The sequence below is a fragment of the Phacochoerus africanus genome, chromosome 3 (assembly GCF_016906955.1).
Source record: "Phacochoerus africanus isolate WHEZ1 chromosome 3, ROS_Pafr_v1, whole genome shotgun sequence".
Lineage (NCBI taxonomy): Eukaryota > Metazoa > Chordata > Mammalia > Artiodactyla > Suidae > Phacochoerus > Phacochoerus africanus.
Genome location: NC_062546.1, coordinates 52330521 through 52357280, shown reverse-complemented (window position 1 = coordinate 52357280; position 26760 = coordinate 52330521). Strand labels below are relative to the sequence as shown.

Here is a 26760-nt window from a genome sequence, read left to right as displayed (position 1 = left end):
TGCAGCTCCAATTCGACCCCTAGCTGGGAACTTCCGTATGTTGCAGGTGCAGCCCTAAAAAGGAAAAAAAAAAAGAAAGAAAGAAATATTGATGGAATTTCCGAATTTGGGAAGGAGGCAGGCATCTCCCATGTACAGAAATAATGAAGAAATTGCACTTGTGATAAGTACTGTCATGGGAAAGTGCGGGCACTAGGGGATCCGTGTTAGGAAGACCTACTCAGGTCTGGGACCTGAAGGATGAGGGGATGAAAAGGAGCTGGGGGTGGAGGAGACAGAGGAAGTTCTGGGCAGAGAAATAGGAACATGGTGGGTGGCGGGGAGTGGGGGGTAAGGGTGTGTGGCAGAAACTAGAGAAAAAGTAAGAGGGTTATCTTGAGTTGGAGCTGGAGAGATTGGTATAGAACAGATCACCCAGGGCCTTGATGGCCAGGTTAGAGATTTAAGACTTCATCCTAAGTCCTCTGGAGAAACATTGAAGGGTTTTAAAGTGCGAACAGGATCGTGTTCATCTTTTTTTTTTTTTTTTTTTGGTGACCCTGAGGCACATGGTGTTCCCAGGCTAGGGATCAGATCCAAGCTGTAGTTGCAGCCTTTGCTGCAACTGCAGCAATGCCAGATCCTTAACCCATTGTTTTGGGCCGGGGATCGAACCTGTGTTCTGGTGCTCCCAAGACACCACTGATCCTGTTGCACCACAGCAGAAACTCCTCAAGTTTACCTTTTGAAGAGCCCACTTGGTGCATTTGTGGAGGCTGAATTGCAGGCAGTGGGCAGGTGGGTAGGAGGCCATGGTGGTAGGCAGGTCCAAGCTGGTAGGTTGCTGAAAGGATGTAAGAATGGCCCATATGCCTGGAAAAGAGGCAGCAGCACCTGGTTGGTAATAGGTCACTCTAGGCTGATAAGCAGTACATGTTGATAGAATGAAGGAGGAGTGTGCAGTTTAAAAAGACAAACCAAAAAAGGTTGAAAGCCACTGGGCTCGACCAGCTTCAGTATTCTACCTGGTGCTTACATAAAGAGAAAAAGCAGTTCTTTGAGATCTTCTCAAGTGCGTCCATACCACCCACCGCTCCCGCCCACGAGGCAGTGGGCTCTGTCAGTTTATCCCCGGCTTGGGGGAATAAAGGTTTCAGAGTGGGGTCTCTGGGGGTGTGACTCAGCACCTGTGTCCACATAACGTGATCCTGGGGATCCTGCCGGGTGTCCTCTGGCCCCCTCCTGGGCTCAGCAGCAGTCAGCAATGTGGTGGGTCCTGGGCGGTCAGTCAGACTCTGACCAGGATTCTGGGCCAAGTCATTCACCTGCGGGACTAAAACTTCCATGCATAACCAGACAGAGACGAACCTGACTACCCCACGTTTTGCCTCTTGGTTTGGACTCCCTGATCCTGCTCTGAGCGTCTGGACTCCAGCCAGTCCAGGCTCAGTCGTGCCTCCACCAGGGGTTCTGATCGCCCTCTCTGGGATGTCTTCCCCTCAGGCAGGCTGAGCTGGCTCCCCACTGTGCTGGGCAGCAGCCCTGCATCCTCCCTGTCCTGCCTGACTGTAGCGTTCCATCCTGCTGTGCCGGGGACCACACTGCCATAGCAGGGGACCCAGCCAGCATTCAGGGTTTGTGTTGTAAGAAGGTATATCCAGCCCGGATCAATTTCCTTAGTTGTATGAGCCCCGTCTTCCCACCCCTGCACCACACTCAGAAGAGGGGTACATGATGCCTGCTGGGCTGCCTAAAAATACCCCCAGGTCCTTGTCCCAGCATCAGGATTGAATGAGGCACAGCGGAATCCTAGGTCCCACCCACTGAGCACGTGGTCCCCTCTTCACCCAGATGGGGCCAGGAGAGCGTGGGCCACAATCGGAAGGCTGGGTGGCCCTCAGGGGGACAGCAGTTCAGGGTTGTCCCCTCCATTGTCCCTGCAGGCCCCGGAGCTGCTGGAGCAGCAGAAGTACACAGTGACAGTCGACTACTGGAGCTTCGGCACCTTGGCCTTTGAGTGCATCACTGGCTTCCGGCCCTTCCTGCCCAACTGGCAGCCGGTGCAGTGGTGAGTGAGGGCTGAGAGGGAGGGAACTTCCATGTGCTGCTCTTTGCCCCTCCCATCTCACTGCACGCCCCAGGCTGGGCCCAAGAACCTGTGACCTGTGGCCCAGAGGACAGCCTCTTAGGACCTAGCATGTGGGGAGTCTGAGCTCCAAAAACCTATAAAGGGAGAGTCTTGTAAAGTCTCAACCTGGTTCCTGAACCTTAACAGCATTAATGCCATGTAAATGACTGTTCCATGTGGTGGCAGCAAGTCAGGATGTTTACAGACTTGTGTTCTGTGCACTTCCACCCGAAATGCTGTGCATTAGTGAACAAAGGATGTGTTCATCTGGCAAATGAGACGTATTTACCAGGAAATTTATTGTGGACACATTTTACCCTACCTCAACACAAATTTTTGTTTTAAAAGCATGAAAGTGGTTTAAGGAGTTCCCATCATGGCTCAGCAGTTTACAAACTCGACTCGCATCCACGAGGATACAGGTTCAACCCCTGGCCTCGCTCAGTGGGTTAAGGATCCAGCATTGCCCTGGGCTGTGGTGTAGGTCGCAGACGCGGCTCAGATCCCGAGTTGCTGTGGCTCTGGAGTAGGCCAGCAGCCACAGCTCTGATCGGACCCCTAGCCTGGGAACCTCCATATGCTGTGGGTACGGCCCTAAAAAGACAAAATAAATAAATAAAAATAAATGAAAATAAGAAAGAGGTTTAAAATGTGAACCAAATAAATTTCCAAAAAAAAAAAGATTTTCTAATTAAAAAAAAAAACCCTCAAAGACTACCATTAAGGTTTTTAAAATGACTTTATATTTTAAACTTTTGTTCTGATTATAATAATGTGTACTTCATTATATATCTAAAAGTTAATCAGTGTTGATATGCATCAAATCAACATTCCCTTAAATTAGTTAATGTTCATTCAGAATGATTCCTTGAGAGGCCACACACTAATTTAAACGATGCTACTACCATGGTTCAAAAACTTGTTTTTGAAATCTCCAGCTTTAATTTTTTTGGGGAGCAGTGATAAGTTCATGGGGTTCAAACTTCAGAAAATATCAGCGTGAAAAGTCATCCCATAACCTGGTACCTCCCCACAGGCACCCGGTACTGTTGGTTTCAGGGACCTCCTCCAAGGATGTTTTGTACATGTGCCAGCAAAGGGCCATGGATCTCTTTATTAGATCATTTATGTATTTCACCCTTTTACCTTCAGTGATAGTATGCACACCGCCCCATTTGTGCTCTTTGAGGATTTTTACACCGAGAATTTCTTTCACACAACCCGGGAAGCAGCCATCGCGAATGTTTCTGTGTGTCTCCAGGCCGTTCAGTATGCGTGGTTTTGTTTAAAAAACAAGATAAGGGGAGTTTCCCGTCGTGGCTGAGCAGTTAACGAACCCGACTAGTATCCATGAGGACACGGGTTTGACCCCTGGCCCCGCTCAGTGGGTGAAGGATCCGGCATTGCCACGGGCTGTGGTGTAGGTCACAGATGCGGCTTGGATCTGATGTGGCTGTGGCTGTGGTGTAGGCCGGCAGCTGCAGCTCCGATTTGACCCCTAGCCTGGGAACCTCCATATGCCACGAGTGCGGCCCTAGAAAGACCAAAAAATTAAATTAAATTAATAAAAAGCAAAATAGGTTGCTATGTGTATTCTCATAGAACCTGCCTTTCAAGCTTGCTGTGGAAAACGCTTTATGTTTTTCATGTTATTTGTCACGTCTGTGTGGTTGTCCGCTATCATGTAACTCAGTCCCCATTACTGGAAGCTTTTACTTCTTAAAATGACACCAAGAATAACATCATTGTAGGGAAGTCCTAGTATAGCCACAGTTATTTCCTTGGGATAAATTCCTAGAAATGGGATTAACACATCAAAGATTGCATACATGTTAAAGATGTTGGGTGAGCACTCATAAATTCCTCTATAGCAAGTTTGTATAAATAACGTCTCCACTAGGAACACACAAAGCTACCCACTTGGCCGCATCATTGCCAACACCAGCTGCTGTTGTGCTTCTCAGTGTCTTTCTGGAAGTAGTAAAAACATCAGCTTTTTTAAAGGACAGCGTACTTCCATCAGGAGAATTTTTATTTGCAAGAATAAGAGACAGCCTTTGAAATCAGTTCCAGAAGAGTATTTTTGTGTGATGGCAGGTCAGTTCAGTTCACCATGTACATGCCTGGCTAGGACCCTGCTCCTGAGGAGTCTCGTGAAACGGTGCGCCTCCCTCCCCCCCCCCCCCCCGCCCCCCGTGGGGACTTGCTCTAGAACAAGCTTGGCTCCTGATCTGGGTTCTGGAATCGCATGTTGTCTTATAACCATCATGGCAACTTTCAGTGACTGTTCATCTATAGTGTTTTGGGTTTTTTTTCTTCTTTTTACGGCCACACCTGCGGAATATGGAAGTTCCCAGGCTAGGGGTTGAATTGTAGCTACAGCTGAGGCCTGCACCACAGCCACTGCAGCATCGAATCTGAGTCACATCTGCAACCTACCCCGTGACTTGGCAGCAACACTGGATCCTTAACCCATTGAGCAAGGCCAGGGATTGAATCTGCATCCTTGCAGGCACTAGTCAGGTTCCTAACCCTCTGAGCCATAATGGAAACTCCCTGTAGTGTTTTCAGCTAACAAAGGGATTACTGAATTTTTTTCAATTCAGATGTTGAGCGTTTCCATTATTTATAACAAGTGGAGTTAAAATCCATTAGAACTAGAAGAAGAGTGCTATTTGAAACCATACCTGATGACTCAACGTATTCCTAGTAAGTTTATTTTGTACAGAACCAGCTTCCCTCATGGTGCTAGGAGGCTGGATGCCCACTTTCAAACTGATGTCTCTGAAACCCAATAGCCTGTGAGAAGTGCCCACCTCATCTGCCTTGTAATGCCTTAGACAACTTTAAAAACTTTCACTCTCGTCTCAGATGGCAGGTAGATAGCAATTTCAGGACAAAGGGAATCTGAGCTTTCTCATTATGTTATAAAGGTACTTTGAAGCTCATTTGGGGCAGCCTAAGCAATAAGCATGTCTCTTCCTGGGTCCTTTTACTTATGTGGTTTCCTGTTGACAGACGAGGTTTCTAGCAGAGGACCACACCACTGTTTGATGACAGTCTTAGTGTACATGACTTAGAGCAGGCAGGTTCCCACCAGACATCAGCTCTTCCAAGTTCCCACATGTTCTGCGTGGTCCCGTTCACTCCCTGACACTGACACTTCAGGGCTAAACCATTTTTCATCTGAATTTCCTGTGTGTTTTTGGAAAGGATGTGGACATTAAGATAGTGTAGAAAGAGCACCAGACTTTGGATCTGCACTCCCCACCCTTCCCCGCTTAACGTGCGAGGTCAAGGATCAAACTTGCATCCTCATGGATACTAGTCAGGTTCATAACCCACTGAGCCACATCGGGAACTCCAGGGTCTCCCATCTTTATTAAGGGGCATCAGGCAGAGAAGGTCTGTTCCCTGTTAATGCTTGGTGGTCTGCAAAGCATAATTCAAATTTATGTCATCACCCTTTTCACTGGGAAGATTTGAAACCAGTTTAAAACTTTTCTCTCTCATCCATGAGGATGCAGGTTCGATCCCTGGCCTTGCTCAGTGGGTTAAGGAACCGGTGTTGCCATGAGCTGTGGTGTAGGTCACAGATGTGGCTCCAATCCTGGGTTGCTGAGGCTGTGGTGTAGGCCGGCAGCTACAGCTCCAATTCGACCCCTAGCCTGGAACCTCCATGTGCCATGGATGCAGCCCTAAAAAGCAAAAAAAAACCTTTTCTCCCTCAAATGCTGTTTCAGATGTGTCGAAAGGTTCTCTAAGTTGGGAAGCATTATCATTCATTCACTGTCAGACGTAAAACACTTGGCCACGTGCTTTTAGAGGGAAGTGCGTGCATATTTCACAGGGAGGGGATCCATGTGCAGTTACCTTGGTGTGCAAGTCCTGATTTTATCCTCTACCAAAACATGAGTGTTTGGTATTAGATGAAAAGTAGAACAATGAGGGGTTCCCATTGTGGCTCAGTGGGTTAAGAACCCCCCAGTATCCACATGGATGTGGGTTCAAAGCCTGCCCTTTGCTCTGTGGGTTAAGGATCCAATGTTACTTGTAAGCTACGGAGTAGTTCGCAGACGGGGCTTGGGTCTAGCATTGCTATGGCTGTCACGTAGACTGGCAGCTGCAGCTCTGATTTGACCCCTAGCCTGGAACTTCCATATGCTGCTATGTGGCCCTAAAAAACAACAACAACAAAAAGTAGAAGAATACAAAGGAATGAGCCTGCCCTGAATGGGGTCAGGAGTCAGCCATACAACCCTGCTGGGCAGTATTAATGACCTTAGACTCTCAGAGAAGTGCCCTGAGAGCACTGGCCGGCACCCCATGGGGTTAAATAGCAGCCAGGGTGGAGGTTACCAGCGTAGGGAGCTGTTGGCCATCGAGGGATGTGGGATCCTTATGAGTGGCGTAAGAGACGAGGCCCCACATCTGCAGGCACTCCAAAGTCCGGCAGAAGAGCGAGATGGACATCGTGGTGAGCGAGGACCTGAATGGCACCGTGAAGTTCTCCAGCTCATTACCCTACCCCAACAACCTCAACAGGTGAGGCCCCGGACGTGTGTCAGCATTGGCCGTGTCTTGGGAGCACTGGGACGTAGGTTCAGTCCCCAGCCTGGCACGGTGGGTTCGGGATCTGGTGATGCCACAGCTGCAGCTTAGGTCACAACTGCTTCTGGGATCTGATCCCTGGCCTGGGAACTTCATATGCTGCAGGCAGCCAAAAAAGAAAAGAAAACAAAATAAAACAAAGAAGAGGTGTGGGATTTCTGAGGGCTGATAGCTTTTACGTCAGGGTGTCCTGCTGTAGCATGAACCTAACTGGGTCCCATCTCAGTCTTAACCTTGGAACGCATTCCAACCCCTCGCCACAATTAGAAATCGTCTTCCTCACACACTTGTACAACGGTTTGTGCCTCTCACACCCCTCACTGGCATCTGCCTTGCATTACACTTGGTTTTGCAGAGAGTTTATCTCCTGGTCCACTGGAAGGGCAGGAGAGTCACTGTATTTCTCTCTGCAATCCCCATGCAGCCAAATGCTGGCTTATCATCAGCAGATAAACCTGTGCAGTTTGAACAGCATTGCAATCTGGCCTTAGAGCCAGAATATGAGCAGTCATATAATCGTATCAGAACCCGGTAATAGCACAGAAGAAAGCTGCCAGGCAGCTGCATGCAATTGAGAGGCACGGATAAGAGTTACCATGAGTGGAGTTCCCGCTGTGGCTCAGTGGGTTCAGAATCTAATGTTGCCACAGCAGCAGCAGCAGCATGGACTGCATCTGCTGGATCATATTCAGTCCATGGTCTGGGAACTTCCATACTCCATGGGTACAGCCAGGAAGAAAAAAAAAAGAATGACCATGAGTATTGGGGGAGTGGGGAGAGAGGTACTATGTGGACTAGCTACATGGGATGAATGGATGGGCTGGAACTTTCTGGAAGGATCTGGAAGAATGTGCAGGACAGGGATGGGTGAAAAGGAAGGAAGCTGAGGGAAGAATGCTTGAGGGGGCCTGCAGAGGGGAGGTGGCAGTGTTGGCCTCTGGAGGGCCTTCATGGGGGGCAGCAAGGGCCACTGTGGGTGCTGATGGGGTCGGGAAGGATCAAGAACTTGTCGTGTGGACCCACCAGGTGCTTTCCAGGGGGTGACTGACTAGGAATCCAGCAGCGTGGGGTCCAGATTGTGGGTGGAGTCCGCCTGAGGTGGGGTGAGCATGTGAAATATTAGTTCATTCTCAGGGGTCAGTGCAACAGGGACACCCGTGTAAGGCGGGTGCACTTTTCAGTTCCCAAGCACCTCCCCAACACCCATGCCCTCTTCTCAGTGTCCTGGCCCAGCGGCTGGAGAAGTGGCTGCAGCTGATGCTGATGTGGCACCCCCGGCAGAGAGGCACCGATCCCACGTACGGGCCCAATGGCTGCTTCAAGGCCCTGGATGACATCTTAACCTTGAAGGTGAGCCAGCACCAAGCTAGCTGGGCCATGGGGCCCCCCTCCCCCAACCGGGGAATGCAGACTCCTGGTGGGGCGGGGTGGGGGGCATCTGTATGTGAGGAAGATGCTAGGACCCCATGCTGACCAACCTGGGCTGTAAGGTCATAGCTGAGGACAGACTTGACTATAAAGACCCAGCACTGGGGAGCTCCCTGTGGCCTCGTGGTTAGGATTCAGCACTTTCACCACTGCGGCCTGGGTTCAGTCCCTGGCCTGGGAACCGAGATCCCACATTGAGCCACTGCACACTGGGTCCAAAAAAAAAAAAAAAAAAACGACCCAGCACTGAACCCCTCCCCAGGCCAGGCCTTTGTGTGCTGGGGGCTCAGGGAGGAGCAGGGATCCAGGCCAGCAGGTGGGCATCTCTGTCAAGTAGTTTTTTTTTTCCAGTAACGTCTGGGTTGTGTTGCAGCTGGTTCATATCTTGAACATGGTCACAGGCACCATTCATACCTACCCCGTGACCGAGGACGAGAGCCTGCAGAGCTTGAAGGCTCGGATCCGGCAGGACACAGGCATCCTCGAGGAGGCCCAGGAGCTGCTGCAGGAGGCGGGTCTGGCGCTGATCCCCGACAAGCCCGCAGCTCAGTGCATCTCCGATGGCAAGGTGAGCCCTGGCCCCTTCAGGGCGGGTGGGCCCTTAACCACACCGGGCAGGTACCTCCCTGTTCTGAGGGTGGAATGTGAGATCCTGTTGGCTTAATAGGAGACATGGATCACTCCACGCGTCACCTGTTCCTTCTAGACCGAGAGAGTTCCTCTCTTTTACCTTTGCTGCCAAAGCTGTGTTTCATTCTTCTGGCTCGGACAAAAGGGTTTTTGGCACACCTCTCATGTGCAGAACTGTGGCAACAGCCACAGCCGTGCCAGACATGGTCTCTGCCCCCAAAGAGCTGACGAGTTAATGTGGGAGAGCCAGTCACTGGATAGTAAAGAGATAGCGAAGGTCTGACTTGTGCAGTCAGTGAACGAAACAGAAGGGAGTCAGTGGTGGATGAGGTGTACACTCGGGGCTACATGTAAAAGGAGCAGTGGAAGGGGGTCGAGTCAGAAGTCAGTAAGAAAGGCTTTGTGGGTGCCGCGCTGGCTGAGGGCGATGCTGGTGGGCCACTCTGGAGCCTGTCCCCTGGCCCCTGGGAAAAGGAGGGGATGGGTCCCCAAGAGCCCCTTTTGCTCTTGTCCCTCTGCAGCTGAACGAGGGCCGCACCCTGGACATGGATCTCGTCTTCCTCTTTGACAACAGCAGAGTCACCTATGACACCCAGATCTCCCCGAGGCCCCAGCCCGAAAGCGTCAGCTGCATCCGTAAGAATGGCATGGCCTTTGAAAAAAATAGTCACTTAGAGTGCTTGAGATAAGCCCTGGACCTCGGGACTCCCCCACGCCAGAAGATGAGTCCACCTGGCTCTCGAGCAGCCTTCTTTGTTAGAACACATGAGGAGGTAGCCCAGCGAAGAGGAAAGGACATTCATCTTCAGTTGATTTCAACCTCATTTAAACAGAGGACAGGGAGTTCCTGTCACGGCTCAGTGGTTAACGAATCCGACTAGGAACCATGAGGTTGCGGGTTTGATCCCTGCCCTTGCTCAGTGGGTTAAGGATCTGGCATTGTTGTGAGCTGTGGTGGAGATCGCAGACGAGGCTCGGATCCTGCGTTGCTGTGGCTCTGGCGTAGGCCAGTGGCTACAGCTCCGATTAGACCCCTAGCCTGGGAACATCCATATGCCACAGGAGCATCCCTAGAAGAGGCAAAAAGACAAAACAAAAACAAAACAAAACAAAAAAACAGAGGACAGAGAATACTGCCCACAGGCCGCTGAACATGAATCACGTGGCCATTTTTTTAATTAATTAATTTTTTTTTTTAGGGCCGCACCCACTGCATATGGACTTCCCAGGCTAGGGGTCTAATTGGAGCTGCAGCTGCTGGCCTACGCCAGAGCCACAGCAACCCGGGATCCAAGCCATGTCTGAGACCTATACCACAGCTCATGGCAGTTCTGGATCCCTGACCCACTGAGCGAGGCCAGGGATCATACCCATATCCTCATGGATACTAGTTGGATTCATTTCTGCAGCGCCACAATGGGAACTCCCATTTTATATTTTAATGATGAAACATTCACGTGATACCAACAAATCAAAACGCACAGAAGAACATACAGTGAGAGTTCCTGCTGTGGTGCCATGGGTTAAAGATTTGGCTTGTCTTTGTGAAGGCACAGGTTCAATCCTAGCCCGGGCGTTGCTGCAGCTGTGATTTAGGTCACAGCTCCCACTCAGATTCGACCCCTGGCCTGGGGATTTCATATGCCAAAAAAGAAAAAAAAAGAATATACACTGAACAATAAGCCCCCCCACCTCCTGCCCAGTCTCCCCAGTTCCGTGGCCTCTTCCAGGAAAACCGCTGCTCCCAGATTCCTGGTCTACCTTCCACGTGTCCTGTGCATCTGTAAATCAAAATGGCACAGGGCACAGGGTGTCTGAGACAGTAACCAGGCCTAATACCCGACACAGTTGTGTCAGGGCAGAGCGGTTACATAACCTAGCGATGTAAACGTGGCAATGGCCGGGCTCCGCAGGCAGGATGCGGTTTGTCACCGGCATGGCTCCCTGACAGTCATGTGTCTCTGTCCAGTGCAAGAGCCCAAGCGGAACCTCCCGTTTTTCCAGCTGAGGAAGGTGTGGGGCCAGGTCTGGCACAGCATCCAGGCCCTGAAGGAAGACTGCAGCCGCCTGCAGCAGGGACAGCGTGCTGCCATGTACGTGCCCACGGTTTGGGCTTTGCTTATTCAGAGCTGCCTGGTGGCCCTGCCACAGGGCAATGGCCAAGGCAGGGGTCCAACTGTTGGGAGAGAGACATAGGGTGGGGGAGGCGGGAAGGGGTTGGCCCGGCGAGGGTCAGGGGGATGCTTGAGGAAGGCCCTGTGAGACCCAGTGGAGTGTGTGCACTCAGCACAGTCGCAGGAGTGTAAGTGGGGCCACCGGGAAGCCCTCGACAGTTTGGGTCATCAGCCCTCCCCTGCCGTCGTTCCAGGACTGGCTCGCTCCTTCCCCAGGATGTGGCTTCTCTGGGCCACTCTGTGTGTACTTTGCCTAGTTCCAGTTTTGAAGCAGAACCCCAGGCGTTGCTCAGAGCCAGGAAACTGACTTTATGGTTATAAGTGGCTGCTCTTATTATAATGATGCTAATTATAGCAGAGCCTGCTGGTGGTGTTCGGGTCATTTTGTTATTGTACGGGAAGTGGCGCTCAGATCCCACAGGCGCCCCGAGCTTCCGTTTCTCGTGGTCGCTGCAGGATGAATCTGCTTCGGAACAACAGCTGCCTGTCCAAGATGAAGAACTCCATGGCCTCCATGTCCCAGCAGCTCAAGGCCAAGCTTGATTTCTTCAAAACCAGCATCCAGATTGACCTGGAGAAGTACAGTGAGCAGACAGAGTTTGGGATCAGTGAGTGTGCCCTTTACAATAAGTCTGGAGGGGAGTTCCTGCTGTGGCACAGTGGAAACAAAAGTGACTGGTATCCATGAGGACGAGGGTTCAATCCCTGGCCTCGCTCAGTGGGTTAAGGATCCAGTGTTGCCGTGAGTTCTTGAGCAAGTCATAGACGCAGCTAGGATCCCACATTGCTGTGGCTGTGGCCTAGGCTGGTAGCTATAGAGTTCATTCGACCACTAGCCTGGGAACTTCCATGTGCCTCAGGTATGGCCCTAAAAAAAAAAAAAAAAGTCTGGAGGGACAGTCTCTTTCTTTTTTCTTTTTCTGAGGTTTCTTTTGTCCTCTCCTATTTGAGTTGCTTATCTCTGTTTTGGATTGTGGGGGTGGGGGTGTTTTCATTTTGTTTTTCATTTTTCCCTCCTTTTTTCCCCCCAGCATCGGACAAACTGCTGCTGGCCTGGAGGGAGATGGAGCAGGCCGTGGAGCTCTGTGGACGGGTAGGCAGGGCCCCCAGGTCCGAGGCCCTGCCCAGGGTACCAGGCTCTTCACTGCCATCTTTCTCTTTCTCACTGAACCCTGGGTCGAGCTTGCATGTCAGAAATTAGCTTTTCCAGAGTTCCCAGTGTGGCTCAGTGGTAACCAACCTGACTAGTATCCATGAGGACTCAGGTTCGATCCCTGGCTCTGCTCAGTGGGTTAAGAATCCAGAGTTAGGAGTTCCCGTCGTGGTGCAGTGGTTAACGAATCCGACTAGGAACCATGAGGTTGCAGGTTCGGTCCCTGCCCTTGCTCAGTGGGTTGACGATCCGGCGTTGCCATGAGCTGTGGTGTAGGTTGCAGATGCTGCTTGGATCCCGTGTTGTTGTGGCTCTGGCGTAGGCTGGCGGCTACAGCTCTGATTTGATCCCTAGCCTGGGAACCTCCATATACCGTGGGAGCGGCCCAAGAAATAGCAAAAAGACAAAAAAAAAAAAAAAAAGAATCCAGAGTTGCCATGAGCTGTGGTGTAGGTCACAGACATGGCTCGGATCCTAAGTTTCTGCGGCTATGGCGAGGGGCCAGCAGCTATGGCCCCAATTTGACCCCTAGCCTGGGACTCTCTATATGCTTCAGTTTCGGCCCTAAAAAGAAGAAAAAAAAAAATTAGTTTTTCCATGGAGTTCCTATTTTGGCTCAGTGGCTTAAGAAGTTGACTAGTATCCATGAAGTTGCAGGTTCGATCCCTGGCCTCACTCAGTTGGTTAAGGATCCAACATTGCCACAAGCTGCAGCATAGGTTGAAGTCACACCTCAGATTTGGTGTGGCTGCGGCTGTGGCGTAGGCCAGCAGCTGCAGCTCCAATTCAACCCCTAGCCTGGGAATTTCCACATGCCTCGGGTGCAGCCCCCCCCCCCAAAAAAAAATTAGCTTTTCCAGAGTTGCTGCTGTTAAGGGGCAGCGGGTTAAGGATCTGGCATTGCAGCTGTGACGTACTTGCTGCTGTGGCTCAAATTCGATCCCTGGCCCTCGCACTTCCCTGTGCCACAGGTGCAGCCAGAAAAGGGAAAAAACATTTAGCTTTTCCTCACCAAGCTCTCTGCCCTCAGCTAGGACTTTCTGGAAAGGGCGGGGGGGGGGGGGCTGGGGGGAGTTGAAAGGGAAGGAAGGGGGTTTGGGATCTGCAGGGACTGATTCAGGAGCATGACGTGGGGTGTCCTGGGGGAGTGCAGACCTCGGCCCATGAGAAAGTGCCTGGGATGAAGGAGCAACACTCCATCTCACTGGAGGTTTTCCCAACCTTGTTGGGACACTGAATCCATGGGGAAGAAAGGGTCTGAGCAGAAAGTCTTAGGACAGTGTAAGGCAGATGCCACTGAAAAGTGTTGGTTGTGAGGCAGGGGAAGGAAATGTGACAGTGGCCCTCACACAAGTGCAAGACCTTGGGCTCCAATCCTTTTTTCTGGACTTTTCCGCCACATTCCATATGAGCTTGGGCAAGGAGCATCAGTTTCATCTCTGTGTCTTAACCTGTTTCTATAAGTCAGTACTGATGTGCATCCTTAAAGGTGGGTGTCCATCAACTGGACTTTGTTGGACATCAGGAACGTGAGTGCCCTCCCTGTCTGGGCCCACAGGGGCATAACTCCTGAGATAAAGTGTCTGGGCCTCCCCACTTGGGAGCGATAAGTTACAACGGGACCAGGCCAGATCCTGCACAAGCTCCATCTCATCTCTGCCTAACGCGGCCCCTGGAGGAGCCTGGGTTTCGTGGAGGACCCTGCAGCTCAGGGTCAGGTGACCTGCCCGAGGGCCGGTCCGCCCAAGGAGGCAGACCCAAAATCCAGCCCCAGGACTTGGGGGCGGGGGGGGGGGGGGGTGGCGGTCCGAGATGAGGCCAGAGGGCTCTCCCTGACCACCTCTGTTGCGTCGGTGGCCTCAGCACAGCTCTTCCTGCAGGAGAACGAGGTGAAGCACCTGGTGGAGCGGATGATGGCCCTGCAGACCGACATCGTGGACCTGCAGCGCAGCCCCATGGGCCGCAAGCAGGGCGGGACGCTGGACGACCTGTGAGTGCCACCCGAGGGGGGTGGTGTGCTTGTATTCATGTCTCTGTGTGTGCGTGTGCGCACGCGTGTGCGCATGTGGGTGGATTGCTCAAGTATGGTTTTGATGGAGCTCTGCAAGCCCGGCCCCAGGCAGTCGTGTGGGTACGTCTGGAGATGAGCACGGGCAAACCACGGTCACTCCGAGCCCCACTTGGTGGTGAGGACCAACTCAGACAACGCCTAGAACAGTAGTGCAGCTCCTGCCACACGAGGAGACTTTACCGAAGTATCAGGTGTGATGCCACTGCCGCCCAGCCCACCCTCACCCAGGCGAGGCCCCAGGGGCAGAAAGTAGAGCAGGAAGGAGCCCGGCCAGTCTAGAAGGTGGGATCTGGAAATTTCACTACAGTCTTGATCAGGCTTTGGCCATGGCTCCGAGAGGGGCAGACAGGCAGGCCGAGGCAGCCTCCCAGGAGCTCTCATCCAGGCTCAGTGGTGTCCTCTGCGGCTTGTACCAGGATTCTTAGGACAAGAAGCCTGAACATCAGAAATGTAATTACTGGAGTTCCCATTGTGGCTCAGTGGGTTACGAACCCGACTTTGTCTCTGTGACGATGCAGGTTCAATCCCTGGCCTCACTCAGTGGGTTAAGGATCCACTGTTGCCGTGAGCTGTGATGTAGGTCACAGACAAGGCCCAGAGCCTATGTTCCTGTGGCTGTGGTATAGGCTGGCAGCTGCAGCTCCGATTGGACCCCTAGCCTGGGAACTTCCATGTGCCATGGGTGTGTCCATAAAAAGGAAAGACCAAAAAAAAAGAAAAAAAGAAACATAACTACTTGTAGTCTACCTCATCTCATTATTTAACCCTCTAGGCTCTAGTTTTCAACAAAAGTCACCCCTAAGAACATGATTCCTTCTCATTGGTAGGCGCACAGGGAGAGGCCTTTGTGTCTCTTCCGGGGCCTGAGTTTTTGGGGGGCCTCATTCTCTGGGCTCTGTCCAGTGACAGCATTGAGAGTCACAATTGCAGGAGCAAGCAGGCAGGGACTTCCTAAGGAGCAGGTGGGGACACCTGTCCTTAAGGTTCTGGTTAAACCCAGGAGGTGTTTGAGCTCTAGTAATGAGGGAAGCCTTCTGTCCTCAAACACCACCCGGAACAGTAACTCCCTCCAGTCAAGACGAGCTGCCCGTCTTGCTTCTAGCAGTCAGGCCCCTGCTGGCAGGACTCGGCTCTGATGCTTCAGGTGAGCTTGCCTCCCCCAGATCCTGACGGAGCTGCTTCTCTGTGTGTTACAGAGAAGAGCAGGCACGGGAACTTTATCGGAGACTGAGGGAAAAGCCCCGAGGTGAGTGGGGTGCCCGCCTTGGCCCCTCGGTCCCAGACACCGGGCCGGCCACCTGCGGACCGCGCCACCCCATCCCTCTTTCCAGACCAGCGGACCGATGGCGACAGTCAGGAAATGGTGCGGCTGCTCCTCCAGGCCATCCAGGGCTTTGAGAAGAAAGTGCGAGTGATTTATACACAGCTCAGGTATCAGCCACCTCCCCGACCCGAGGGTGGAGGGAGGCCCGTGTTCCCACATCCAGCCTCCTGGGGAGGGAGTCCGTCTGCGGCAGCTCCGTGGCGCCTGGACTGCCCAGGGGTTGTGTCCCACTTCCTTCAGCACAGATGTCACTGCCGGTGTCGTGTTTGTCCCTCACAGTAAGACGGTGGTTTGCAAGCAGAAGGCCCTGGAGCTGCTGCCCAGGGTGGAGGAGGTAGTGAGTCTCATGAACGAGGACGAGAAGACCGTGGTTCGGCTTCAGGAGAAGCGGCAGAAGGAGCTCTGGAACCTCCTGAAGATCGCTTGTGTGAGTCCCTCGTGGCCAGGCTGGTGCCCCCGTCCCCAGCCTGTGAGGGGGACCGTGGACGCCCCCCAGACTCAGCCACTGCAGCTCAGTTTCCACTTCTTTGCCCCAGGACTTGGCGGGAACAGGGCAGGGTAGGGTGAGGGTTATTGTTCATAGTGTGGCTGCTGTGACACTCACCATAGCCATTCTTAAGTCTTGGAGGTTGGAAGTCCAAGGTTAAGGTATGGGCAGGGCTGGGCTCCCTCAGGAGGCCAAGGAAGAACCTTGTCTCTTCTTAGATTCCAGTGGCTCCCGGCATCCTTGGCTTGTGGCTGCACCTCTCCAGTCTTCGCCTCTGTTCTCCACTTGTCTCTCCTCTCTGTGTCTCTTTCTCTCTTATCCTTTTGGCCCAGTCCATGGCATGTGGAAGTTCCCAGGCCGGGGATCGAACCTGAGCCACAGCAGTGACAATTCCAAATCCTTAACTGCTAAGCTACTAGGAACTGCACCTGTGTGTCTATTATAAGCACATATCACCGGAGTTCCCACTGTGACTGAGTTAAGCATCCAACTGCAGCAGCTCAGGTTGCTGGGGAGGCAGGGGTTCTAGCCCTGGCCTGGCGCAGTGGGTTAAAGGATCCGGCGTTGCTGCAGCTCAGATTCAAACCCTGGTCTAGGAACATCCATGTGCCTTGGGTGTAGCCATTAAAAAAAAAAAAAAAGAACCACTTGTCACTGGATTTAGGCCACTAGATAGTCCAGGGTGATCTCATCCTAGGATCTTTAACCTCATCTGCAAACATCCCTTTTCGAAATGAGGTTACATGCTCAGGTTCCTGGAGATCCGCATGCAGCCCCCACAGTGCATGTCAAGGGTCCCCTTCCGTGTCCATGCCATATAGCACTGCAGCCCGTACTTCCTGGGCCCATGGCCTTAACATAGCTGTGATCCCACTGAATGTTGCTCTGAGAGCCCAGGACAGGGAAGGGGGAAGAGCCGGGAAGACCCATGTCTCTGGAGCCAGAGCTGGAAGGACGAACCCATGGTGCAGGCACCAGCTGTGGGGGTGCTGAGGAAGTTGACAGTGGAGTGACTTAGTCATCAATCGGGGAGTGTGGCTGCTTAAGGTGGAAGCAGGACACAAGGACAGGGCTTTTGAGGATCATGGTGATGGAGCATATCTGCAGGCCAGGCAAAAGGAGACGGCGTACTGGGTGTGTGTGTGGGGGGGGGGGTGTTCCCAGCGTCACAGAGAAGGGAGCAAGTCCCCAGTCTGAGGACAGTGGGAGGTCAGCGTCAGGAGCAGGAGCGGAGGGGGGAGGGGGGGTGACGTCTCCTGTAATGAGGAGAGACAGCCAAAAGGAGAGGTGAGGAGGCAGAGGTGAAGAGGCCAGGTCAAGGTGCTGACCTGATCCGCCAGCTGCATCCACTAGACACTTATTGAGCACTGACGCCATGCCCGGCAGGGTGCTGAGAGCTGGAGATGCAGGAGGGAAAAAGCGTGGTGTTCAGCCCAGGGAGCTCACAATCTGGTGAGGGGCATGCCGGGAATGAAAGAGAACAGTCTGGAGCAGGCATGGTAAGCAGGAACCATGGCGTGAAGGCCAGGGGGTCAAGGGAAAGCCAGGACAGGTCGCCTGGAGAGGAAGCCAAGGGAGGCAGGTGAACGGCCAGGTGGGGATGCAACGTTAGAGGCCTGGAGGTGAGAGTGGCATGTCGGGTGGGGGTGGGGGTGGGGGGGAGGTCTCACTGGGGATGAAGTTAGAGAGGTTAGGAGAGCTGGCTTTGCAGCCACACTTTATTTTGAAGGCACAGGGGAAACATAGCAGGACTTAGTTTCTCTTTTTGTTTGGAGGGAAGTTAAGAGTGGGAATATGTGATCCCCTTTGGTTTTTAGAGAAATTACTCTGAGAGTTCCCTTGTGGTGCAGTGGGTTGAAGATCCAGCGTTGTCACTGCAGCAGCTTGGGTCACTCATCTGGCTTGGGTTCAATCCCTGGGGGCCAAGAACTTCCAGGAGGGGCAATGATAATAATCACAATAATAGAAAAATTACTCTGGTGGCAGCTGGAGGCTCTCCCTGAGAGAAGGGACCTCTCCTGCCATCCTCATGGAACATGATGGTCCTGGGAGGAGGGGGGTGACCTCCATCACAGTCTCAGACCCAGAGCAGAAGTTGGGGGGATGGACAGACAGCTGGGTCTCCACGGGAGATGATCAGTGAGGAAGACATGGCAGAAGGGCAAAGAGCGAGGTGAAACTGGGTGTTTGAATGGCTAGGTGAACTTGGCCCTTGATGTTCGGTTGGATCAGAGCATGTGGAGCTGGATAGGTCCCCAGAATAAGAGCCTGAGGGGGAGGGAGGAACAATGGGCCAGTGGGAAGCTCCTGGGGCCAACAGAGGAAGTTTGCTGGAGCTTGGAGAGGGATCGGGGTGAGGCAGCAGAAGGTGCTGAGAAGGTTGCAGAGGTCACAGGTCATGTCGGGACTGCAGGTGTGAGAGGTGTAGGAGCTGTTGGTGGAAGGCCTTGGCTCTGAGATGGAGCTGCCACAGCCTGGGCGCCTGGCTTTCCTCCTATCCCATGGATGAGGCGAGTTACAGAAAGTCGCTTGGGATCTTTATGTGTCTGTCTTCTGCGTGGAAAGAGTAAACACACCTTCTTTCTAGCTTCCTTGTAAGAGTTTATCAAGCAATCAAACTGATGAAAAACAGGGCCTGCAAATACAAGCCCTCAACATGGAGACCCTTTTATCTAGAAGTGCACATGTAGGTCCAGATACATTTGCTAGACTGAAATGCAAACCCTCAGATAGTGATGGTGACCCGTCTCCTCCAGGAAGGGCCTGTGTCTTGAGGCCAGTCACCATGAGAAAATACCCTGGCGTGGATGCAAGATTTGAGTCATCCCCTTGTTCCAAAACCGTGCAACTTCCTTTCTGGTTTTGTCCTCTAGAGCAAGGTCCGTGGTCCTGTCAGCGGAAGCCCGGACAGCATGAATGCCTCTCGCCTGAGTCACCCCAGCCAGCTGATGTCACAGCCCTGCCCTGCCCCCGACAGTTTACCTGAGGCCATCAAGAAAAGGTAGGTCCCCAGAGTTCCTGCCGTTGGCTTAGTGGTAACTAACCTGACTAGTATCCATGAGGATGAGGGTTCGATCCCTGGCCTCACTCTGTGGGTTAAGGATCCGGCATTGCCGTGTAGGTCGCAGATGTGGCTTGGATCTGGTTTCGCTGTGGCTGTGGTATAGGCTGGCAGCTGTAGCTCCGCTTCAACCCTTAGCTTGGGAATTTACAAATGGCGTGGGTGGGAAAAAGAAAAGGTAGGTCCCCCTTAGCTGTGGGATGAGCAGCAGGTATGGGTGTGTCCAGAGGTCGTGCGAATGGAAGTGCATGTTTCTCAGACAGGCCATGTCACCCATCAGCGACTCTACATCCTTGGTGTTTTGTTCCATGTGTTGGGTGCTGTGGGGGCAGATGTGTTTTGCTCTCAGATCCCCTCTTGACTTGCTGGCTAAAGTTTCCTTGTCTTTGGAGTTCCCACTGTGATGCAGTGGGCTCAGGATCTGACTGCAGTGGCTGGGGTTGCTGGTGTTCAGTCCCTGGCCTGGCACAGTGGTTTAGGGATCCAGTGTTCCTACAGCGGTGGTGTAAGATGCAGCTGTGGCTCAGATTCAGTTCCTGGCCCAGGAACTTCCATATACTACGGGTGTGGCCGTTAAAAAAATTCTCCCTGTCTGAAGGTTGGGTTGCTCATTGCTGAATGGGCATATGGAAAGTGCTGGTCAGTCCCATGGTGTCCTCTGTTCCATGCATCATGGTCGGCTCTCTGGTCGTGCCCTGTGCCCCAAGGCATCGCACCTCCCCCTCCCACCCCATCTCCACTTTGAGTCACAAGTCACAGATCCCTCCCTGCCCTGCCCATTGCATGCACTCCTGCCAGAAGTGGGAGCAGCACCAAAGCCTATACGGTGAGGTTTTCCTCCCTGCTTCCTATCTCTTGTGCTGCCTCCAGGCCCTCTTTCGTCAAATCAGTCTTCACAGAAGACTGTTTTGACCAAGTTATTCCTATTTGGTAACCAGTCAGGGTGTCCCACTGCCTCAGGGATCAAGCCTGAGCCTTTTCAGACCTTCCCAGACCCTCTCCAGGCTGATCCCCTGTCCCGGGCGGACACCTTGCTCTGGCCCAGGGGGTCTTAAAGTGTGGTCCAGACCAACAGCATCAGTGAGTACTGGGGAATCAGTGGAAAGGCAGGTTCTGGATCAGGGGATCAGGGTAGGGCAGAGCAGTCCTGTGTTTAACCAGCCCCAGCTGATTAAAGTTCTGCACACTAGGAGTTCCCTTTGTGGCTCAATAGTTAACAAATCCGACTAGGTACCATGAGGTTGCAGGTTTGATCCTTGGCCTTGCTCAGCGGGTTAAGGATCCTGTGTTGCTGTGGCTCTGGCGTAGCCCGGCGGCTACAGCTCCGATTCGACTCCTAGCCTGGGAACCTCCGTATGCCATGGAAGCAGCCCTAGAAAAGGCAAAAAGACAAAAAAAAAAGAAAAGTTCTGCACCCCAAAGTTCCACAACCAGGGCTCCTCCAGCGCTTAGAGCCATCGGGCCTCTGCTCCCCTCTGCTTTCCCCTCCCCCAGCCCTCCTGCCTGTGCATGGCCATCACTCTCCTCCTGGACCCCCTGTAGAGTTTTTTTGTTTGGTTGGTTTTTTTAGTTATCTTTTTTTTTTTTAGTAGTTATTTTTTTTTCTACTGTACAGCATGGTGACCCAGTTACATCTACATGTATACATTCTTTTTTCTCACATTATCATGCTCCATCATAAGTGACTGGACATAGTTCCCAGTACTACACAGTAGGATCTCATTGCTAATCCATTCCGAAGGCCATGGTTTGTATCTGTTAACCCCAAGCTACCTGTAGAGTTTTTGTTTCTGGTTCATTCTCTTACATAGCACCTTCTCTGTGCCTGACCCCAGGCCCCAGAGATGGTGAAAATTAAATAGGTTCCTGTGGGCAAAACCTAGACGTAGAAAATAGGTTGGGAGTTCCCATTGTGGTGCAGCGGAAACAACCCGACTCGTGTCCATGAGGATGCAGGTTTGATCCCTGGCCTCAATCAGTAGGTCAAAGGATCCAGCATTGCCATAGCTGTGGTGTAGGTCGCAGAGATGTGGTGTTACTGTGGCTGTGGCATAGGCAGCAGCTACAGCTCCAATTCGACCCCTAGCCTGGGAACTTCCATTTGCCGCAGTTTCAGCCCTAAAAAGGCAAAAAAAAAAAAAACTGAAAAAAAGAAAACATGTTAATGATTGCCCAGGGCAGGTGGGGAGAGGGAATGGGAAATGACTGACGCCAGGCACAGGGTTTCTTTTTGAGTGATGAAATGTTCTAAAACTGGAGTTCCTGTAGTGGTGCAGTGGTTAATGAATCCAACTAGGAACCATAAGGTTGCAGGTTCGATCCCTGGCCTTCTGGCCTCGCTCAGTGGGTTAAGGATCCGGCGTTGCCGTGAGCTGTGGTGCAGGTTGCAGACTCGGCTCAGATCCCGCGTTGCTGTGGCTCTGGCGTAGGCCAGCGGCTACAGCTCCGATTGGACCCCGAGCTTGGGAACCTCCGTACGCCGCGCAAGTGGCCCAAGAAATGCAAAAAAAAAAAAAAAAAAAGACAAAAAAAAGAAAATGTTCTAAAACTGGATCCCTGTGATAGTCACAGAACTTTGTAAGCATCCTAGAACTTCCAAGTTGTACACCTTAACTGGGTGAACTTTATGGCTTGTAAATTTATCTCAGTAAAGCTGTTTGAAAAACTCCTGCACTTGTGGAGTTTTGTAGCCTATGCTGTTTGGGATTCTAACTTCTTTTCCCAACCTCCTGTAAGCTCCTGGAGGAAGGTGACCAGGAGGTCCAGCTGCGCCTCTTACAGGGCCTCTGGGGCTGGCACCAAGCCTGGTTAGTTGCCCGTGGGTGGGACCAAGCAACCTCGCCCTGTTCCTTCCATCAGTGACCCCTTTACAGTGAGAGGAGGAGCTTCAGGGCCCTTCCTGGACTAGTCATGTTCCCTCCACAAGATGCTCAAAGCACTAGAAAAGCCACCCTGGGGCCGCAGGCTGCTGTGTGGCTCTCCTTGTCCTAGAGCAGAGGTTAAAAAAGGACAGACAGCCTGTTTGGCTGTCCCTTGTGTCACCACAGTCCGGTGGGTGCATTTCTTATCAGGGAAAAGGAGAGAGCATGGTGAATGTATCAGGTCCCAGAACTCGCTTCTTCTAGATCTGAAGGAGCTGTGGAAACCTGGGGAAAATGCGTGGTCTTGTGTATTTTTTCATTTCCAAAATCAGAAAATGTGATTTGGGAGAGGTTTTGTTTTCTTGTTGCTGTTGTTGTTTTTCCTTTTTAGGGCTGCACCCGCAGCATATGTAAGTTCCAGGCTAGGGGTCCAGTCGGAGCTACAACTGCAGGCCTGCGCCACAGCCACAGCAACAACAACAGCAATGCAAAATCTGATCTGTGTCTGCAAACTACACCTTAGCTTGCAGCAACGCCAGATCCTTAACCCAATGAGTGAGGCCAGGGATTGAACCTGCATCCTCAGGGACACTATGTTGGGTTCTTAACTCACTGAGCCACAACAGGAGCTCCTGGGAGAGATCTTTGCCATTTCAGAGAGAATCTAATTAAGTCAGGAGGAGCTCTTTGACTTCTTTCATTAAGCAGGGATCTCTGCTTTTTCATGTGAGCATTAATGGTCCCAGATGGGTTGGGACTTAAGAACAGGGTTTAATGAGATGAACAAAATCACTTGAGCAGTGACATGGCAGGGGTTTTTTTGTTTGTTTTGGCTTTTTAGGGCTACGCTGGTGGCATATGGAAGTTCCCAGGCTAGGGGTCGAATAGGAGCTACAGCTGCTGGCCTGTGCCACAGCCAAAGAAATGCCAGAGCCAAGCCTTGTCTGTGACCTACACCACAGCTCACGGCAACGCCGGATCCTTAACCCACTGAGTGAGGCCAGGGATCAAACCCACATCCCCATGGATACTAGTTGGATTCATTTCCACTGAGCCATGACAGGAACGCCAACATGGAGTTTAAGATACTCAGCATCAGGAGTTCCCGTCGTGACTCAGTGGTTAACAAACCCAACTAGCATCCATGAGGACACGGGTTCCATCCCTGGCCTTGCTCAGTGGGTTAAGGATCCAGCGTTGCCATGAGCTGTGGTGTAGGTCACAGACGCGGATCAGATCCTGTGTTGCTATGGCTGTGGCTGTGGCTGTGGCCAGCAGTTGTAGCTCATTGGACCCCAGCCTGGGAACCTCCATATGCCGTGGGTACGGCCCTAAAAAGACAAAAGACCAAAATAAAAAAAAATTTAAAAAAAGATACTCAGCATCAGAATAATTGTTCTTTAATTTTTGAAATCATGTCAAAAGCACTGAAGCGTATTTGTAAATAGTCGTATCACCTCTGGAAAATTGATATGGCCCACTTTCTAATAATCCGCTCGTTTCCGGTAGTGAAGACCTCGTGGCTGAAGCACACAGCCTGTGCGCCCAGCTGGAAAATGTGCTGCAGGACACGATGAAGGAGCAGGACCAGAGCTTAAAGGTAATGGCCTGTGGCCCAGCTGCTCCACGCCCTTTCTTCCTGCAGCAGATGAGAAAGAGCAGATAGGCGACTTCCTCGGTCTCAGTGCACATTAGGATTTTCTAGTACATGCTTCTTACCATTCACCTTAATAACAATGCTGACGGGTGTTGAGTGCACACAGGCACTTGACATGTGTTATGTCATTTAATCCTCACCATGCTTATCTTTAGGCGGAAGGTAGCATCACTGGGAGAGGGCCTCTCCCCTCCTCCCCACCCCCTGGGCTCCCCTGTGCAGTTGCTGAGCATCTGTGCGGTGGGGTGCAGTGCTGGACTCTGGGGCAGAGCAAGAGCCCGGCACCACCCCACTTCTCAGGGCCTCAGAGCTCAGCTGTCAGCAGGGCTAGTTACAAGAAAGCTAACTAAAGAAAAACAAGTCCCAATGCAGAGACGTTAAAACAGAGCTGAAATCACTGAAAAGATGCTAATTCATCCCCTGGAATCTCTAAGTGGCCTTTTCCTGCTGGTTACCTTCCTCCCCTCTCCCACCCCTCCCTGAACTTCTCAGTTTGGGGAAGAATGGAGGCAGGGGAATACCACCAATTGTCATCACCTCTTATTTATTCTTCTCTGGTTCAGGGCTTTCTGTTCTTTTCTTGCTGCTCTTCCTCCTCTGGACCCTGGGTGTTTTGATCCTTTCATTGCCCATTTGCACTTCTGCCAGAGGAAAGGGAGTGTGGCCAGACCATTTCATCTGGTGCGGCTGGAACTCCAGGGCCAGGATTCCCCTGGGTACCACCTACCCCCAGTGAGCGTAAGGGCCGTGAGCTGCAGTGATATTCAGATGGTCTTTCTAGACTCTCAGGGCCTCTAAGGCTGTCTGAAAAAGAGTCCCTGTGCCGTTTTGAATATGCAGTTCTAGCCCAAGGGTAGCTTGCAAAGAACTGCACTGCCATTAACAAGAGGATCTAAATCTCCTAAGTTCTGCGAGGAAGAGGAAACCACCCCGAAGTGTAGAGGTGGCTGCTGTATTTCTAACGAGCCTGTTGACTTTTAGTCCCTAGACTGGAGCTGGCTGCAGGTGGAGGAGGAGCAGAACAGCCTGGAGCAGGCCTCGTGACAGTGGATGGCCCTGACCTTGATGGGCGGCCTGGCTGTGGCATGTGACAGTCACCGTGGACCAAGAGTGCGGCCCTCCGTGGGCCCTGCCAACAGTCTGTCTGCACACGGGACATCGTCCGTGACAGAGGCCAGCAGATGCAGACACCAGGCGTGGGCGTCTAGGAAGACAGAGCCTTGGTGGCCACTCCTCTGCTTGGAGAAAAAACTGCTCCAAGTGTGGTTGCCCCTCAGACCCCTGGGCGCATGTCTAACGTGACTTTCAGGACAAAGTCTGAAGGGTACTTGGTGCCAGCCATCCCCTTCTGACCCCTCCTGGTCTCCTGAGGCCCATGTCCACCTGTCTTCACTGCTAGTGTCTCATCTGGATTCAGTGTCTCTGAAACAGACTCAGAAGTCGTGAATTCAGCCCGGCCCCGTCCTCCCTCTGCCTCTCCTTTCACTGCTGCTAATGTTTTCCTGCTCCCTGTGACCTTGGTGGCTGTCCCTTCCTTCAGCAGGGCTGCAAGTGAGTGCCATCCACCCCATCTGTAGTCCTGCCAGCCACAGAGCCCCTCACTAGACCGGAAGGGAGGAGCAGCTCCCTCCCTGTGGGTTCCGGAGAGTCTCTGGCAGGAGTTGCCATGGAGAAGGAAGAAGGAAAAGATGGGTGTCTGTCACCCATTAGTCTGCTGACCTCAGCGCCAAGCCTCCCATGTGTGGCTTCGGCAGGGGGTGTGCCAGGAGGCGGTTCTCACCTCTTCTATCAACTTCTATTACAAAGTTGATTTTTATTTAAAAAATAGATTCTCTATTTTGTGACACAACTCAAATCCCACACTCTATTTTTACAATACCTCCAGTTAGGACTTAACGAACTTACAATGCATGTTCAGTGGAAAATTGTATGAAATTGCATAGTGTCTGATCAGACTGACAGGGCACCAGCACTGCAGCTTTGACATTTTGCAAGAACAGCAGGCAAGCAAAATGAGTTCAGACGATAACAAATAGGCAGGTTGGGCTGGAGAAGAGAGTCGGACAGGAGGAGTTTCACCGAAGGCCTTCCATGGAGGCAGTACCGTGGGTGTCCTGTCAAGTAAGTTTGAGAACCCCTTCACACTTTAACTGCCTCTTAGAAATTTACACCGTGCACTGATTCATTAAAGTATCTGAAAGTCCTGTGATAATAAACTGGCTTAACTCTGTTTAAATCCACCATTTATCCAACTCATTTTACAGTAAAGCCTTTTTTTTTTTTTTTCCTTTTTCTCCCTGTGTGACTATAACATTGATTAACATCCCAAAGAACCGGAGTTTGGGAAAGCATGATTCTGGAAACCCTGGTGAGGAACACAGTGGGAAATGAGACCAGAAGGGGAGGCCTGGACAGGTCAGGTCAGGAAGGGAATGGATGTTGAGCTAAGAGTCAGAGGCTGATTTTATGGGCAATTGGAACTCACTGAAGAATTTCAAGCAAGTAAACATCATCACCAAAGCTAATGTTTAAGAAGATTAATATGAGTGGAATATGCTAATTGGCTGAAAAGTACAAACTCCGGAGGTGTGACTTGCATTTTCAAAAAGTTGGAGCAGGTGTATTTTCCTATTCATCCTGCTAAGTATAGCTGAGATCCTTGGACCTTATTTATAAATATAAGAAGACTTCACTGGCTCTCACTGTGGCTCAGCAGGTTAAGAACCTAACATAGTGTCCATGAGGATTTGGGTTTGATCCCTGGCCTCCCTCAGTGGGTTGGCCATCCCGCATTGCCATGAGCCGTGGTGTAGGCCAGCAGCAGTAGCTCTGATTCAGCCCCTAGCCTGGAAACTTCCATATGCCGCAGGTGCAGCCCTAAAAAGAAAAAAAAAAAAAGAACCTGACTACTATCCACAAGGATGCAGGTTTAATCCCTGGCCTCCCTCAGTGGGTTAAGGATCCACTGTTGCCATGAGCTGTGGTGTAAGTCACAGATGTGGCTTGGATCTGGTGTTACTATGGCTGTGGTGTAGGCCGGCAGCTGCAGCTCCAATTCCACCCCTAGCCTGAGAACCTCCATATGCCACAGGTACAACCATAAAAAGAAAAAAAAAAAACTGAAAGGTAGTGAGAAGGAGGCAGACCAGCTAGGGACCTCAGCCCTGAGCAGAGACAAGGTGGTAAGGTCCTGGGT

General features: G+C 51.8%; 1 protein-coding gene across 2 annotated transcripts in view; it reads left to right on the top strand.

Annotated features, from left to right (window-relative positions):
* The window catches only part of IKBKB (inhibitor of nuclear factor kappa B kinase subunit beta), a 58848-nt gene extending 33044 nt beyond the window's left edge, over window positions 1-25804 (top strand). For both annotated transcript variants that reach the window (XM_047771788.1, XM_047771789.1), the window contains exons 8-22: window positions 1923-2047; window positions 6545-6652; window positions 7939-8068; window positions 8520-8714; window positions 9298-9412; window positions 10746-10869; window positions 11407-11558; window positions 11982-12043; window positions 13984-14093; window positions 15371-15420; window positions 15506-15605; window positions 15778-15925; window positions 18859-18986; window positions 23417-23507; window positions 24546-25804. In XM_047771788.1, the coding sequence (XP_047627744.1) occupies window positions 1923-2047; window positions 6545-6652; window positions 7939-8068; window positions 8520-8714; window positions 9298-9412; window positions 10746-10869; window positions 11407-11558; window positions 11982-12043; window positions 13984-14093; window positions 15371-15420; window positions 15506-15605; window positions 15778-15925; window positions 18859-18986; window positions 23417-23507; window positions 24546-24608 (1701 nt within the window). In that variant the 3' untranslated portion in view covers window positions 24609-25804. The remainder of the gene's footprint in view (window positions 1-1922; window positions 2048-6544; window positions 6653-7938; window positions 8069-8519; window positions 8715-9297; window positions 9413-10745; window positions 10870-11406; window positions 11559-11981; window positions 12044-13983; window positions 14094-15370; window positions 15421-15505; window positions 15606-15777; window positions 15926-18858; window positions 18987-23416; window positions 23508-24545) is intronic.
* The last annotated feature ends 956 nt before the right edge of the window (window positions 25805-26760 follow it).